General features: G+C 37.3%; 1 protein-coding gene across 3 annotated transcripts in view; it reads right to left on the bottom strand.

Moving 5' to 3' along the window:
- MAP3K7CL (MAP3K7 C-terminal like) overlaps nt 1-17,798 on the bottom strand; it is a 50,209-nt gene that overhangs the window by 11,442 nt on the left and 20,969 nt on the right. The window contains exons 2-4 of one of the 3 annotated variants that reach the window (XM_036379986.2): nt 16,633-16,766; nt 16,008-16,116; nt 8,022-8,080 (exon numbers count right to left, since the gene is read on the bottom strand). In XM_036379986.2, coding sequence (XP_036235879.1) covers nt 8,022-8,080; nt 16,008-16,077 — 129 coding nt within the window. In that variant the 5' untranslated portion in view covers nt 16,078-16,116; nt 16,633-16,766. Of the gene's footprint in view, nt 1-8,021; nt 8,081-16,007; nt 16,117-16,369; nt 16,427-16,632; nt 16,767-17,798 lie in introns of those variants that run through there. The other 2 variants (XM_036379977.2, XM_036379995.2) reach the window with 2 other exon arrangements.

Here is a 17,798-nt window from a genome sequence, read left to right as displayed (position 1 = left end):
CAAACATATGTGTAAAACTTCAAACATTGTGAGAATTTTCAGGACTCTCCATGTCAGCTTTGCAAAACATCCCTGAAGATTTTTCAAAGAAGAATTTCTCCCTTGCCTCCCTCTTTTTCAGCTAGAGTGATATGGAAATGCTAAAGCTGATGCATTGATCAGACCTATCACACACATCTTTACACTCCCAGGAACTGACATCATTGCACCAACATCATCTTTTTTTTCAATGCATACTGAGTGTAATAAATATGGCAAATAAAACCAAAAATCTTCATCAAAATTCTTGAAAATCATCAAAATTCTTGAAAATACATTTTGGTTAAATGTAGGTGCTTTTTGCTCCTTAAAAAAGAATGCATCTTAATTCAGGCTTCAGATTTGACTGTCACATTTTGGTTATAACACTTTCAGGAAGTATTTTTAAGTTATTAGCCATGAATCTATTGACTGTAAATGAACTCCAAATAGCATGCTTGAGCCACCTGTTTGAAGTAAAAGGAAACACTTAAAATAGTTAATTTACTGCCCATTTAAATAACACCCAATTGCCTTTCACAATATTAGTAGATTGTTTTGCATTTCTTGCTGTCCTACCTTGACTCTTCTGTGTAGTATAATATTCCCTTAATGACATTATTAGGAAAAGAAAAGCCCAAGTAGGCAGACTTTTCCTATTTATGATCTTGTAATCCTTTGTTCAGTCTAAACTGAAAATTTAAATTTTACTAAACATGCTCAGAGACAAAGATTGAAAACATTTTTGTTCAGGAGACAGGGTGAGCTGGCTTCAGACATAACCCAAAGCACAGATGTAAGTAATGTATGGAGCTTGCAAGTACTTGTAGTTGGTATGTGATTCCTCACTGAAATTTTAACAGACACTCATATTCCATAGTCTAAATTTAAAACGGCTGCAGCAGAATTGTTTCACAGCACATTGCTTCATTCTCCCTGATCTTGGAGATTTTGGGAACCCAGGGGAAGGGCAGCCAATACTTGATGAATCTAATCCCTAGAAAAAGGCTTTTAATTGCATTTCAGTGTGGATGAGCAAGAGCACCATTCATATAGCCACCCAAATAATAAGCATAAATTTAGCAAGACTGAATATAGAAGTCTCAGTGCTCTAATCCAAGAATGTGTGGATGAGCCAAAGCAGCATCTCTGCTATCTACCAGAGATCAGCCACCAAGTGTGTCACAATAAAACAATTTTGAACAGTACCAAGGGGAAAGTCCCCAAACAGTGATACTTCAAAAGAAAAACACAACAAAACAAAGCAGAAAAGATCTTGGATTTGCTTCCAATTTAGTTTCTAAACTAATCTAGCTGGCTTAAACCAGTTTAAAAATTAAAACAGTTCTCAGTTTCTATATTCCAGCTTCCCACTCAAAAGATATATATAGAGAGCTAAAAATTATCAAGTCATGCTGAAACTTAGTATCTAAGGCTCACTTAGAACCAGTTGCTGGCTTTTAAACCCCTTCCTATTATTGTTTCCTCTTCAGTGACATTTTCTCTTAGACTGATATTTTAGCACTTAAATTAAACAATCAGTTTACTAATTTCTATTCATAAAATTATTTTCAATTTGTCTGATGGTAGTAGGCACTATATCAAGAATCTTTTAAATTATTAGTGTATTATTTCTTTAAAACATAAATGTTACAATGTTTTCAAATTACTAGATAGAATCTAATTGGATCATATCATAGAGTGGTTTGGATTGGAAAGGACCTTCAAGAGCATCAAGTTCTAGCCCCTCTGCTATGGGCAGGGACACCTTCCACCAGGCCAGGTTTCTCCAAGCCCTGTCCAACCCGGCCTTGAACACTTCCAGGGATGGGGCAGCCAGCACTGGAGAATTTCCTTTGCTCCTCTGTAATTTGCAAACTACTAAGAAAGGCTCCAGAGATATTATCTACAGCATCCATGAGTAGTTTCTGGTCAGTAGCATGTGAAACAAGCTTATTTAGCAAACCCTTTCTCCTGCAATAACATGGGAAAAGCAGAGATACAAATCTCCATTCCACATTGAAGAACTTTTTTAATGGTCTGTGGCCAGGCAACTGCAGATACTGCAGTACAGAATACCCAGTGGCATTCCATGAGGTCTGTATAACATCTTTATGTTAAGGGATTGCTAGTTTACCAAGGTGACTCATTTCAGAAGGCCTTAATGAAGTTGAATTTGCAGTATGCTTTTTTTTTTCACTCAGAAGTAAACAGCCATACTTTACTTTCCTCTTAGAACAGCCTGAGTTTGCTGTACCTTGCCTATACATAAATTAATATAAATAAAAGTATACCTGCTAGACAAGCAAAAAACATCCCTGACAAAGTAGGTTACATTTAATGGCAACAACTTCTACTTTTAATCCTGTTTATTTCAGGCTTCAGTGTCATCCACCCTCATTTTCCTGAGCTGGCAAAATATGCACATGCAGCATCTCTGATCTTGTTCACAAAGCTAGTACAAAAGCTAGAGCTGTAAGTTATACTGGTGGTCTGTCCTATTAAGCCTGATTTTCAACAAGGTCTGCTTTTTCCTTGTATTTTGTCGAGTAACTCACTCAACAAAACAGTAACATTGAGAAATGTTCTACAGAATTCAGCAAGTAGACACTAAGAGATCCTTTTATAGACCATCCTGAAACTGCACATATATATGTAGATCTTTACAAGACATATGTACTGTTTATTTAGACTTTTGTTCAGAATCCAGACATGAAAGATGTTGGAAGACGACATGCAAAATCAGTTCATGAAGAAACAGAAAATCACAGAATGTTTGGGTTGGAAGGGACTTGCTTTCCTTGAAGGAAAGGGGCTCCATTCCTTTAATCATCTGGATAGCCTCCTCTCTGCCTGCTTTTTAAGGCAGGTTGAAGGAGATCTTCTAAATAAAATCTTTGCTGGGGTGACACAGAATGAAAGTTTTCAGGTTTGGGCTTTTTTTTTTCTTCACTCACATGACAAGTTCTTTTGCCTTGCAATATGAAAATCAGCATTCCATATCCACAAAAGCTGTAGAGTTGGCAGTGCCACTCAACTGTTCCAAAGCTTTAAAACAGTTGATTTTTTAAATTCACCATCATTGCACTTATGTGTTTAATTGTGAAAAAAAATTAAAATTTTCTCCTGAAAAAGTTGAAGTTTCAAGAAAAAATTGTATCAGGCAGTTTTTCCAGCTCATGTGAACTTGTCTATAAGTCTTCAGCACTGATCTAATTAAAGAGTGGTGTCTTGCTTTTTGTAAATTTGGTAACTTTCAGCTGAGCTCTTGTGGAAAAGTCGAGAATCCAATGCTAATATTTTGAATGTGGCCTGTGTTCATTATATGGCCTTGTGCACTCTTCTATGATAGAAAAACCCACATTGTGCCAAGTAAAAATAGCACGTTGCAGCTACTTTTTGTTGTGCAACTGGAACTCTTCCACCAGTTTCAGACACCCATCTTAGGGTGCATCTAGTCTAGTCTGGTTTTACTATGAAAGTAAACAGTTCTCTTTCTTCCAAACAATTCAGGTCAACTGGGTGAGAGCAATTGTGAGTTTTGCTCTCCTTCCTGGGAGATTTTCCATTCTTTTCTAACCATAGTATGATGCTCTGACTTGGTGAACATGCATACATGTTAACATACATGCATAAAATGGTCTTACATAATCTAAGACCAAAGTTATCACAGCAGCATTACAGGAGACTTATCAAGCTCATAGGCAATCAAATCTAATTATAGAGCAACACAGTCCTCTAGGAATTCTCATGGAAACCAATACATAGTAAAAAAATTACAGCATCCTCTTTAAAAAAACAGTATGCTTTTAAACTTTAGAAAATTAATGTGTCTAACAAAATCCTGACATTCAGTAGAAGCAATTAAAGTTCCAGAGTAAACAAGGTTTCTGCTAAATGCTTGTATCACACACAACACAGTGCCCCGTTAACATTTGCATTACTTCTTTTATATGAGCATTTTCTACTAAAGTGAGAAAAACTATCCTTTGACTTAAGGTTGGATGTTATAAATGGTTGGGGCTTTTTCTCTGTTGCAGCAATTTTATAGTCATCTAATGACAGAGATTTGTAACACAGAATATGACATAAATGTCCCTCAAGCTCACAATTTCATGAGACAAGATCACAGAACCATTGAATTGTTTTTTGTTGGAAAGGGCTTTAAAGATCCCCTCCTTCCAAGCCCCTGCCAGGGACACCTTCCACAAGACCAGGTTGCTCAGAGCCTCATCTAAAGATAAAGAACTATAGAACACCCTGTAGAAACATCCATATGTGACTTGTGTTCTTCCCTCTCCAGGATCAAGCTCTCAGCTGGAATAAAGATTTTGATGGGGAGCAGAGAGGTGAACTGAGCAAGTCCCAGGAAGTGTTGGAATGGGACAGGCCATGCACAGGGCATAGCAATGCAGGTATGAACACCAGATACCCTCCTCTCCATTCAGTGACCTGAACAACAAGGCCTTGGGTGCTGATGTAGGTTTCTAAATACAGCACATAACCCATAGTAAAATTTCTGTCAGAGGGTCACTGTGCAGCTCATCAAGGAAGTGCCTTGCAGGGACCAATCCAGACAAAGCAAAGGTTAAATTTTCCCAGTGACAGAGTGCCAGGTGTAACCTGCCCTCCCTTGCTGCACTGCCCACCACATGGCACACACAGGAGGGGGGAAAAACACCAAAGCTCAAATAAGCAGGTATTGCTTGTCAGTGGGAAGAGAATAATTTTCCATACTGCAAACAAAAGGAATTGAAAACAAGAACTTTATTAATATGAGTTTTGTTTCACTGATAACTTAGCAGGAAGTTATTTTAGTTGTCTGTGTGGGTTTTTTTTTAATAATAAAGCTGCAAATATAGCTTAAACTGACCTGTTCTCATACAAAAGGCTGTCATGTCCGGTTGACCACAGATCACATATAAATTTTGATTTAAAGTAGTTATTTTTTTACAAATTCCTTCTTGGAATGCGTAGAAAAATGTAACATTCAAAAAAGTAATTTGAAAATAAAACATGTTAGTCTGAAGCTAGCTAATACATCAGAATACACAGACTGATCATTTTTATTTTCAGAAAGAAGCTGCAACTAGAACTGTCCTTTAGTAAGAGTCCTTATAGAGAACTAGCTTTTTTGCTAAGTCTCCTAGAAAGACCTTCTCTCCAGGCAATTCTACATCCACCTCTGTAGAGCTTGGACAGCAGGGTTTGTTACCCTGCCAAGGGGAGGCTGCTCTGAACTTTGCCCTGCCATTTGATACTGCTGCCCGGGGAATGGGTATGGAAGAACTGTGGGAGGAAAAGTGGGACCACTAGGTAATTCTGCTCAAATAGCCAAGTTGTCTGCCAAGGCCTAACATAGGAGGACGAGAGCTTGAAGCCTAAAACAGAGGTGCAAATTGCTTGGTACTCAGGCTGTGGTCTGCTGCCTGCATGCATAGAATTCTAAGGCTCTGATTTTCCAAGTGACTCGCTGAACTTACATAGCTTTGAAGCTGCTTTCAAAATCCAGCTTAAAGATCAGCTAATTTAGGCTTTTTGTTTGTTTTTAAAACAGGTTTCAAAATTTGCCTTTGTATGCTTGAAATCTGTAAAGTTATTACTTTTTTTTTTAAGGTGCCTATTACTGTATTGCCACATAACCTGCATTTATAGTTTGCTTCTTTAAATAAAATTCAAATGTTTTTGACTGTATTTATGGCACACTGATGAAAATCTTGTGGCTCTCAGAGATGATATTTTTATTATGAACATATGAACCAGCATTCTTACAGATTCAAGCATTTCAGGCTGCTATTGCCACAGTTGATTAAAAGGTTCATTTACACAACCCTTCATGTGTGTGCTCTGTATTAATGCACTTCAGGACAGAAAAAAGCATGGATGGAATGACAAGGCACACCACCATTCACTACTTCTGCAGGTCCTGGTGAAGCCCATTTTACCTGTTTCTGTAATACAGGAGCTACCTGTTTCAAAGCTGGCAAGAATTGCAAGCACATGCCGTAGAGTTCTGGCAAATCTGTAGCAGTTTGGATTGCAGTGATTGAAAAAAACATAATTAATAAGAAATACAATAAGGTAAACAATAACTTTGTAACAGCTATTGCTTGTTTGAAATTTTAAAGCAGATTAAAAATACTGTCATTACATTAAATAGTTATCACATGAAACTGTGATCCAGATTGACAAAAGCAAGGAAATTCAAGTGTTTATTGCTAAATTTGAATGCAATGTTATCTCTGCACCAGCTCAGAGCCCTGCATTGACTTCACTGCACTTGGATGAACATAAAGGCATTGCAATATAAACATGCACATAAGCTTGAAAACAAAAGGATTAAGTGCTACCACAAATTTTATACTTTTAAGTGGTTGAGTCAGACAGGTAGTTCTCACAAGTTATCCTTTCAGCTACCCTGATATTACCAAGACAGATTATGAAGGATAATAAAAAGAAAATTACATTAACCAAAACCTTTGATTGTTTCTTTGAATTTGTTATCATATTGAGATTATGAGAGTAAAGGAAGGCTTTCTGAAACAAATGCCAAGTACTTAACAGACCAATTGGGTACACTTAGGGGGATTGTGCTAGTGTGTACTTAAAAACTTTTACTGAAGGGCTATTATATATCCAGAACACTTGAATGCTTCCAGAGGAGCATTTTCAGCCTATCATGAAATCCCATATTTAGAGTATATTATAGATTCCAGAAATGTAAAAGTCATTAAAGTCTTAATAGAAAAAAATCATCACTTGTCCTTCAAAGTACTTATACATAATGCTAGTAATATTGTTTTTATGTATCAATAGCAGCAATAATAATCATACTTTGCTCTTTTAGAGCAATCCTTACTTACTGGTCTTAATGCTCTTCAACAAAAAAGGTAAAAATTATTAACTTAATTTCAGAGATGAACAGAGAGATGAAGAAACTCCAGGATTAACCAATGTGTCACTGAGAGAGTTGGAAACAAAATGCAGGTTCTTTACTTTCAAATCAGTGCTCCAGCCATGAAACATGATTGCTTTTCTCAAATTGAATTCTTCTAAGGAAAAAAAATACCGATCCTGTTTGCTGCACTGGAAGGTTACTGGAATAAAGAGGTTAGCGTACTACCTGGTTCCTTAATTCCTATTTATGCCTAAAGAACCTGCCCATATCCTCAGGATGAGAGGGATAGAGCAAGAAGTGTCTCTGTCTTCCTCCATTCCTTTCTCAGTCATCCTTTTGGTGAGAGCAGCGGGACAGAAGCGTCACCCTTGAAGTCAGCAGCCATCCTGTGCTGCCTCACCAGTTGATGGGCACAGGAAAGATGACATTATTGCACAATGAGTGGTCTACTAATGCCCTTCTCAATTTACAGTCAGGAAACAACTGCCTTCAGAGTGAAATATCAGAGGAAGTCCAAATGCTCCTGGGAAAACAGATGATCTGAAGTAGTCTACCAAAGGCATCGAACACTCCAGAATCACCACAGAGGAAAGGGAAATAATCCCTGGATGCAGAACTGGTTTTGTGCCTAGAGGACAATGGAGTTGCCGTCAGTTGCTCACTGTCCAGTATACTGGGGGCCCATCATTCTGTGCTGACAAATCAGACTGGTAACCAAAGGATTCTCTTGGAATGCATCTGAGAAAACTGATGATATCAGTCATAGCACAGCCTGCAGGCATTAGAATGTATAATGCCCCTCTCATTCCTTCTCCCATCAGTTGAACAAGAGCTCTCTTCATTGCAGTGCAGCAGCACTGCAGGAATTGGATGGAAAATCTTAAAAGCAGGCAAGATTGTTAAAATAGTAATTTCCCTGCAGTTGGACTAAAAATTTTCTGTAGGTCTTGAAAAAACAAGGTTTTCTTCTACAGATACATACGATCTTATTAAATATTAACAGGCTAGAAAAGCACCACTAAAAACTTCCACTATAGTGTAACAATCAGAGTCTTTTTATATAGTAAATCTGAAGTAGAACTGTCATAAGAGAAGAAAACTTTACCTGCAGCTGCTGATCTAGCTCTGGAAATGCCAAAGAGAAGTTTTCAGGGGAAGCATCATCTAAAAGGTAAACACAATGTTAAAAGTTATTGTCTACCAAAGAGGGCATTTCAAGTAATCTGTTTAATGAAGTTCTATATTGCATATATGGACAGTAATATTGGGATCCTGAAGACACCCCCACATCTTATCTTTTACACTTGAGATGCCTCAGTAGAATCCTTGAAAATACTAGTGGACTGGTAATAAGAAAAGTTTACATTCTGGAAATACAGAAAGTCTATTTTGCACTGCAGTGATTAAGAAACAAAGCAGTTGGTCCACTAGAACATGTGATAATTTAATAAAACAAATAAATCTAAACTGTTTTTCTTCCTGAGCTCTCTCCACTACAGTGCTAAGTAAAGAACTGTCTTAAAGGACTTTACCTGTCAACTACAATCCTTATGGGCTAGAGTTAGTTCCATCATGACAACAAACCAAGCTGTGTATTTATTTATTTGTTTGGGATTTTTTTTTGTTTATTTTTAGAACAGGCTTACAGCAAAGGTGGGACAGATTGCACCAGTTATGTCAGGGTTGTGATGTGGACACCTGCCCACTAGTAGCTGGCCTGAGATCAGAAATATGAATCACACTTGGTAGCGCCAGTGCAATATTTCTTTCTCAGTGACTTTCACACTCTCAGTTTTGCATTGGACTGCGATGACTGTTTATTCATCTTACTACAGGTTATGGGAGGTGAGGAGAGTGTTACTATTAGCTTACAGTCAGTTATTTGTAATGTGTCAAAATTAAATAAGGATGGTTCTTCCAGGAGAAAATTGCTAACACAGTTCAGATCCTGCAACCTGCTGTGTAGGCTTGAACACAGCAACAAAACCCCAACAAGATCAAGAGGACCTCATATCAAAGAAGGATTCTAAAAGAATACAGACTAGGATCTAAATTATTTCTCAAATATTTGATATCTCTTTCTCCTGGCCTCTGTGATTATACAGCAAAGGAGGGGGGAAAAGTAAAATAAGTCATCTTAGCCCATGAAAAATAAACATACTGGCTAACACATGGTCAGAGCCTTACTCAATAATATAGCTAGAGCTGGGCAGCCTCTGGGAAGAGATCCTCAGAGAAGAAAAATAGTATAGTGATACAAAAACAAAAGCTCTTGAATCCCCTCAGGAAATAAAGTGAAGTTCCTGTATTTTCGTGGAGTAGTTGTCTTGCTACATTATCAAAAAGTCATACCCATGTCATGTGAGTGTCACCCTTCTTTCTTCACACCATATATCAAGCATGCCAACTCTGGAAAATACTTAAATTGCTTTAATTGTACAGAATTGTATCACGCTAATATGCAAGTGTTTATCTTTAATTTGCTATTGCTTTCTTGTACAATATATAAATAGTCTAATATTCTAAAAGAAGAAAGATGAATCATATGGCAAGGCTAAAAGGAAGGACGGAATAAGCCTCGGTCTGACTAGGGCTACAGCTGCTCTACAGGTATTTGGCTGAATAGCTGTTAAATATTCTGACAGAGATATTGGACCAGAGTCATGGATGGCACTTAAACTGCTATTTGTTTTGGCAATTCCAGCAGTACAATCTTTGGTACAGGAGCTTTATTGAGGGATCTTGAACATCTTAACATTCAGAAAAATATAGCACAAGCAGCACTCCAAATGATTAAAAAAAAATTGAAGAAACATGAGAGAGTAATTACATTTTCACAGCATCAGCTTTTAATAAGAAAATAAAATTAATGCAGTGTCAGAATATTGGAAAATTAATTGGATCATACTCTGAAAGGAACCAGTTAAAAAATTTGGAAGTACTTGATAAAGGATGGAATAGAGAGAGAAATTAATGTAGAGGAAATCCTTTCAATAAACAGATGTTCCCTGCTTATTTTTTGAACTCAAGTGACTGAGTCAATGGTACTAAAAATAGAATGCACTGGTATCCTAACCATTATGACATACCATAGTACATTTTATAATGGGCTTGCCCTAGCATCTATTGAACAGCTGCTAGGGTTTTTTTTAGTTATACTAGTTTAAGACTTGTTTAGATCATCAACTGATGTGCAGAACATCATCGAGAAATGCTGCAGACTTCAGTATTTTGAAATTATCCTGAGTTCCTAATTCTCTTTGGCTCTTCTGAGAATTTCAGCTGAAGTATTAAGTTTACAAAAATTAACAGAAATTCTCATAGCTAACTACAATCTTGTTTTTCACAAAAAGAACAACAAAAGACTTTCCCCACAGCTTTGTGTGAAATAAATTATTGCCCCAGATCAGTATTTCACTGTTGTCAAAGTAACAACTACAACAATAACAATAAAAATCACTTGGTAATAATGAAAACTTAAATTTCACAGAAAGGGAAAGCAAATGAAAGCAGTTATTCATCTTCTAAAACTTTTTGAGGATGTTTTCAGGATGTCAAGACGAAAGATAGAAACTCTTGTATTTTTTTTTCAAAAGAATCGCTATTGCCCTTACCAGCAGAATACCAGTCAAAATCACATTGACTTCTAGTCTTAAAAATTATTGACTCTGAAAATCAGATACAAAAATGTCTGAAAGGCCAATGAAATTATTCTGAAGATCAAAACATTCTCAAAACTATCTCCTGATCTGTGTTTTTTTCTACTCTACCTCTCCTTAACTAGAAAACAGAACTCTGAAATACCTATTTTCTCCCTTTTCTCAATTAACTAGCAATTTTTAATGAATATCTAGATTATTATAAAGAGTCACTTATATAATCAAAGTCCTCTTTTATAATAGTTAGTGGCTTTTCTGTCACAAGTCCCTGAAAATACCTAGGCTGATTCTTCACCAGTTACAAACAACAACTTATCCCTATAGTCACTATAAAGAAACACATAAGGAAAAATTCAAACTGGCTGTTGAAGGCTTACTTAATTTAAAATAAAAATATATTTAAAAAGCAGAGACAGCAACTCACTGCACCTGAAAATGAGTCAAGATTTGGTCAAAAGGAAATAAGAAAGAAGGAAAAATGTACATGTGCATATTATGGCCATACCAGCAAAGTCAACAGCACTATCCCGTGATGTGAAAGAATCAGATCGGGGATTTCATTACAGGCACCTAAGTTAATGTATCTGGTCATGTGATTTCTAAATGAGTAGCATTTCTTGATTTCCCATAGATCCCAAATCTAATTTTGAAGTTCTATTTTTTAAAATGCCCTAAAGACATGTATCCTGATCAAAACCCATGTGTTTTTAGCCAAAGACTCAGTTTGTGTGCATGAAATAGTGTGATTTTCATGTTTGTTTCATCAGCTTCACATGCTCGCTTGGCTTACTCCTGAAAGCTGTCATTTGTAACAAAGAGTATCTGAACTCTATTAACACTGATTGGCTTTGTAAAAAAGCTTACTACTAGCCCTGAGGCAGCTGATATATGCTAAATTTGCACATTTGAGAATGAAGCTTGATTTCTGAAAAGCTTCACTTATTTAATCATGTTATGGCCTCCTGGAGATTCCAATATCCCAGACCTCCATCATGTAGTCAAATGACAGAAATCCTTCACATGTTGCTGTGAAAAGATTTGGGTCTGGCACAATGAAGTGTAATACCCAAATCTTTTCCTCTATGGCTGTTCCATTTAACTGAACTGTGAGCTAAAGGCAGTAAATCCTTTAAGAACAACATCTGATTCACTTCCAGTATAATCTTGAAAATTAGTTTCTCTATGATCTTCACTAAGATAGACAGAAATAGAATATAAAAAATTTAAATGTGTTGAAAGCACATTAAGGTTGCTAAATCAAGCACTTGAAACTTAGGAAATGCCAATCACAGCTCTGCTTCCTTGAGTAACTGAGTTATGATCCAGTATTTAATTATACAGTCAGGTCCTATTTTTTTTTCTCCTACATGTGTGGGCCAATGTATTCAGATCTCTTCCTCCTAAATTAAAGAATTAAATTGGTAACATAAGTAGGCTGCTATCCTGTAAGTGGATCAGCCCTTGCACAGGAAAAGTGCTCAAAGTGAACTGCAAACACCACAACTTGCACCAACAACAGTGGCAAAGTGCCTGTCAGGGTCCAGCCTTGGCCCCGGGAGGGCTGTGAGATGCAGCAGCTCTGGGCCTGGACACTGGCAGACAAGCACAGACTCATCAGATTCATCCTGGAAGGCTGTGTGGCTAAGTGACTGCAACTTGGCACTGCTCTGTGCAGCTCCAGGGCTTCTATTCACAGCCCTGCCTGCCACGACCTCGCACAACCTCGCAGTTACCTCACTGGTAAAATAGTGGGGAACGGCCACTGCCCCACCCAGGAATAGGATGTGAAGGCTTGCTCAATAATGAGAGTTGTGGACCTCCCAAAAATAGAAACAGTCCATAACAGAAGAGGTAAAAGCAAAATCCTTCACATATGCTTCATATACCTTCACTCAAACCTAAGCATCCTCAGATGAATGTCCCTTTGAGGCTGCCTCACCTGATTTCCCATCTAATTCCCCAAGAACCAAGCCTTGTAGGTTGGGTGTAGATTTAGGAAATTAGCTCTGTAAATTTTAGCCATATATTTTAGCAATTCTCACTGGTTGTCAATCAGTGCCTCTGGAGCCACCACAACCAAGGGTGGGGTAGGAATTTGAAGGTTGCTTTTGAAGAAGCAACCACTGCAAAATAGTTTAGCATGGTGAACTAGAAAAGCAAAAAATTCCTTGTAGTCACTAGGATAATGAGCATAACGAAGAGTAAAATAAGTAATTTTGCTATGCTTGCAAAAATATGACACTGTTCCACTGTCTGTCAGGTTCATTAGAAGATCTACATTTTGCCTTTGTTGTCAGTGATTTTTCCGTAAAGTGCTGTCAGAGGTAGACTAATTTCAAATTAAAGAACTCACTAACAATTTCAGACCCAGTCATTTATCACCACATGCCACGAGCAGAACTTTTCAACTAGATTCAAGCTTTTATTTGAGAAGGCAAGGTAAAGAGAGATGAATCTATAAATCTTCCCTTTGAACTATTACACAAAACAAATCCATCTGTCTAAATCTCATGAAGTTCATGTATTTGTAAGATTGATCAAAATTAGGACATATTCAATTTCATGGGTAACATTAAATTGATGCTGACAAACCACAATGAATTTTCAACTTTGGAACACTTGTTTGAATCTTGGAACACCACATTCAGTTCAAGCTGCATTAGTTTCCAAGTGATATAAGGTAGGTTGAAATAGTATGTGTCCAATTCATTACTTTAAAATGGTACCTTAAGTCAAACTGCTGTGACAGAGTGCACAGACACACCCTGGGAAATGTGTTAGTGAACTTGAGTGAAAGGGCCAAACATAGACATTTATATATACAGGAATAAGAGATACACAATAAAACTGCCTTCTTATATAGCATCCTCTGATGGGCTGCTCCTGAGACTTTTAAGGAACTGATTACTCTACAATCACATTAAAAATACCTCACAAAGCTGGCCAGAATTTCAGTCATCAGGTGCTGACTGACAAATAATGTGAGACACATTATTTCTTGTACACTCGGGATAGGCCAGCTCTGGTTTTGTAGGTCAGTTAACACAAAGTAATTTCTTCTCATAAGCTGAGAGTAGTTTTTCCTTTCAGTGCTCCTCACACCCACTGCTTGGTTACAATCCTAGCCAGTGAGATAATCACCACCCAGAAGAAACATTCCATTTCCTCTTTTTATATCCAGTTATGCTGTCAGTTCCTCCTAGTAAGCAGTTGCACAGCCCCCGGAAGGAGAATGCAGCCTTTCTTGGCAAAATGTGTCACTGTGCCTTTCAAGTGAGGTAGAATTTAAGGAAAAGCTTAAGTCAGAGAGATTTCCTCACCACTTAGCCCTTGCCAAGAACTTATTGTATCCTAGCAGTGCATGAGCTTCAGCTGATGCTTTGCTATCACACATCAGGTCACTCCTGTTTGAACTGAAAACAAATATCCTCATCAAGGAGAAAAAAAAAAGGTGAAAAAATATAAAAGAGTAAGGGGGAAAAAAAGCACCTACTACAGAATACCTAAAGGTCTACCTTTTGAATGTTTTTGTAGCTCATCTTAAAAAAAATATGTTAAGTACTTGTTTGTACTCTCTTGATTCAATTATGGTTTGCTGGAAATTTTCACACCTATTAAAAGCTTATTTCATTTACCTTCTTGAAATATACCTAACATAAAAGCACTTGAAATTCTTATGGTATGGTAAAACAATAATGTTGGTTTAGACCTCCTGGTAGCCCCCAAACAGATATGATGCAGAGGGGAACATGGCGCTCACTCTACTGGTTGCTGGGTTTTTTTATCAGTACTCATGAAGATTCTGGATTGCACACTGTAGGAACATTTATATCTTTACAATATAGGATTCAACATTTTAACAATTTTAATATTTGCAACAATTTAACAATATGTAGAAGAAAAAGATTACCTTACTCTAACTGAGTTTATTTCTGCAAAGGTTAAGAAAGAGGCTGGAATTATTAGCAGGATAAAAAAGTAGAAAATAAAATATGATGCAATGTTAAGGAAGTCAGGCTTCCTGCCTTTCATGTTCCCTTCTTGCAAGCTACTCACAACCTTGTCATTTCCTACTGCCGTCTCTTGTCACAAACCACTCTGCTCTCTTTGATTTTCCCATGGTCTCAACTTTCCCTGACTTGTTTTCAGTGTCTCACATTAGCATTCTTTTTTCATAATTTGTAAGAGCACTTCCCTTTCCTTCATATCTCTCTTCAAGACCTATCTATGCCATAATTCCTGCAAGAAATTTACCATGTGACTGTATCTTGAGAGATTCGAATGATTCCTTACTGCTCTCTGTAATAAAAATGTAATTACCAAGTTATTTTAACTTATGAAAAAGGCACACAGATTATCACATTTCTTTATATTCCTTGTCCCAATCTTTCTTTGTCACTCATCTTTATGAATTGAAAGTTAGGTTCAATAATATATGAAGATGTTTGGTTTTTAATTCCCTTGCTTGGGGGATGAGATTGTATTTCAGTATTGTAGCTGAAAACTAGTAGTAGACAACAATTAGCTAGGAAAGATAACACATATTCTAAAATATTTTTTAAATAGAAAATTGCATTCAAGCTGAGATTCTGTTCACACAAACCTCAGGCACCAACCATCATATTATCCTGCAATGCAAAGAGTCCCATAAAGCTCTCAACAGCATAGGTTTCTGTTGTCCTTATACCTCATGCCATAAACACATCTCAGCCCTGACTCCAGGCACTCACCTTTAGCAAAAGCAGCAGCCAACTTTTTTTGGATGCTTTTAAGCTTCCCCTTTGATTTATTTAATTTTGACTTTCAGTGTTTGGCAACAGCTCTCTGGTCCTTAATAACATTGAAGGTGCAAACCAATAATATTTATCTACTCCAAAGGGTCCGTGTGTGTACAGGGTATGTTTGGGGAAATTAATACTCCCTCAGCATGAGCTGATAGGATAAACATCAATGAAATTCTGCTGCTGTCTGAGAGAACGTGCCATGTGGGGCACCTGTTTCCTGAAACCTTTCACCAAGCTGGGCATGTGTGGCGCTTTCCAACCTTCCCCCTAGAAAAAGTCTCTTCCTCCTCTAGGCAAATTTATCCTTTTACTTTTCCTGTTTTGCAATTCCACACAATCAGACATACTGCACATGCAGGTAAATTTGATAGTTAATTACAGTCCTAATTGCATTCCACAAACTACTGAAAGAAAGTAAAGAATGAAACTGTCAATCTAGTGGATTTAGTCTAATGAAATTGTTAATGGAAACATTAAAAGTTATCAGACAGGAAAACTGACCACAAGATACCACTCATGAAAAAAAATCCATCCATTACACTGGACTACATTAGATATTGTAAACACTGGTAAATTAATGTAAAATTTAAAAGCAGATGTGGTTTAAATTTAAAAGCATTGTGTTTTACTCCAGAAATTAAACTGTACCTGGGGAATCATTAAGGCTGAAGGCAATTCGTACCGGCTTATCAGCAGGTACTCTGGCCGTGGTGATCATGTGGGCACTTGAGTCAATGCTTTTACTTGTTTGCTCCAGCTGCAATAATACAAAAAATATATTTATTAGAGAGCATGTGACATCATTCAACAAATGAGTTTTAATGCTTTTCATGCACTCGCAGCTGCCTTTCCCATCCTAGCTAGATGTTTAGAATCAAAGTCAAGGGAGCGCCATTTCTCTTTTCCATTTAAAAAGAATTTAAGTGAAATTCAGTGCAGAGACTGCTTTTATTTTTTGCTATTTATAGATTAGAAAGAACGATGGCAAAGGAAGCTGCCTCTCTTCTCACCTGCTTGCTCCCCGCCATTGCCCCTTCAGCAAGCCTTGACTCGTGGCAATACTGCCTGGTTCTGAAGGTGAAGAAGGAAGAAGGGGTGGGGAGTTGAGAGTAACATGACCCCAAGCCTGCCCTGTGATTGGAACCGTGCACACCACTCCACATGCTGTCAATGAGGAGGCACTCATCCTCCTACCTTCCACCCATACTCCCCCAGTCCAAGTGTGCCTGCAAGTCACACACTTCATGGCCAAAAATTCATGAGGTCTCCAAACCTTGGTGGTGATTCTTCAGTGGAAGCCTGTGCAGGTGTAGGGGTCTGTCTGCATGGATTTGGCTCCTGGGTTGGGACCTTACTCAGTCCTCTGTCTTTCTTCTGAGACCATCGATTCCAAAAAGTGATTTTACCCTGTGTGATGAAACCCTGTCCATTAAGAAAACTGCTAGTTCATTTCAAATATGGCACTAAAGAACTGTTGAGCAATAAAAGAATTAGCTACTAACAGTATAATTAAAACATCTCTGTGCCATCAGAAGTTGTACTCTGAGCTCTACTATGTATATTTATCTTTTTGAATGAACAGTTTTGGTTAAACTCTATTGAATAGCTGAATGTAAACAATCCCCTTGACTATCTACCACAAAGCTGCTAAAATTCAAAGATATTAATCTTCTGATTAGCACCATATGTAGAGAATGTGAAGTTTGTGGGACTTTGTGCATGCAAAAGATCTGCCCATAAAAAAATTATTTTAGGACTCTGGACTGCTATCCAGCACACATTGTATTCATACCAAATGGGTGGACAATTATGCTTTCAAATTACCATAAAAACTTCTTAGGGAATTAGAAACAAAATTCATCAGGAAAATACAATGAATTTACTAACTCATTGTCAGCAGACAACAGGGCATTTAGCTGGTGAAAACAAGAGCCAGTTTCCTAAGCCAACAGTCTTGCAGTTTTACAGTAAAGTAGCTATTGTACTGCATGAAAATGCTACCAAGTCATTCCAATTCATACTGAATTATTTGGCAGTCTCAAAAAGTCAATAGAACAGAACACTATTTCAGGAGTATAATCTTCCTTGATGGTGTACAAGTGAATCAAACACTTCTCTGGCATCAATGCCATGCAATCAGTGGAAGAGGATCAAATTTGCATTGGGTCCATTAATTTCAGCATTTCTTGTTTATTTGCTTTGTCTCTCTTTATATTTAGCTACCAGAGTGATACAGTTACTTGTTACTTGAAGTGCATCATCTTTTCTTACAATAACAACAAATAACCTAAAATCCATACTTTGAATAAATTTTATTTGAAGCTGAAATTGTCTGTTTCTGTTAGTATATGAAGGATATCAGGGAGTGCTCTTAATTTACCATTACTAGTATTCAAGACCCACAAAAATGAATCTGTTAGCTGTGGAGCAGAGGCAAAG

The sequence above is a fragment of the Molothrus ater genome, chromosome 2 (genome assembly GCF_012460135.2).
Source record: "Molothrus ater isolate BHLD 08-10-18 breed brown headed cowbird chromosome 2, BPBGC_Mater_1.1, whole genome shotgun sequence".
In the NCBI taxonomy this organism is placed as follows: Eukaryota; Metazoa; Chordata; class Aves; order Passeriformes; family Icteridae; genus Molothrus; species Molothrus ater.
The sequence above is the reverse complement of the archived record's forward strand: the minus strand, read 5'-3'. Positions and strand labels throughout refer to the sequence as shown.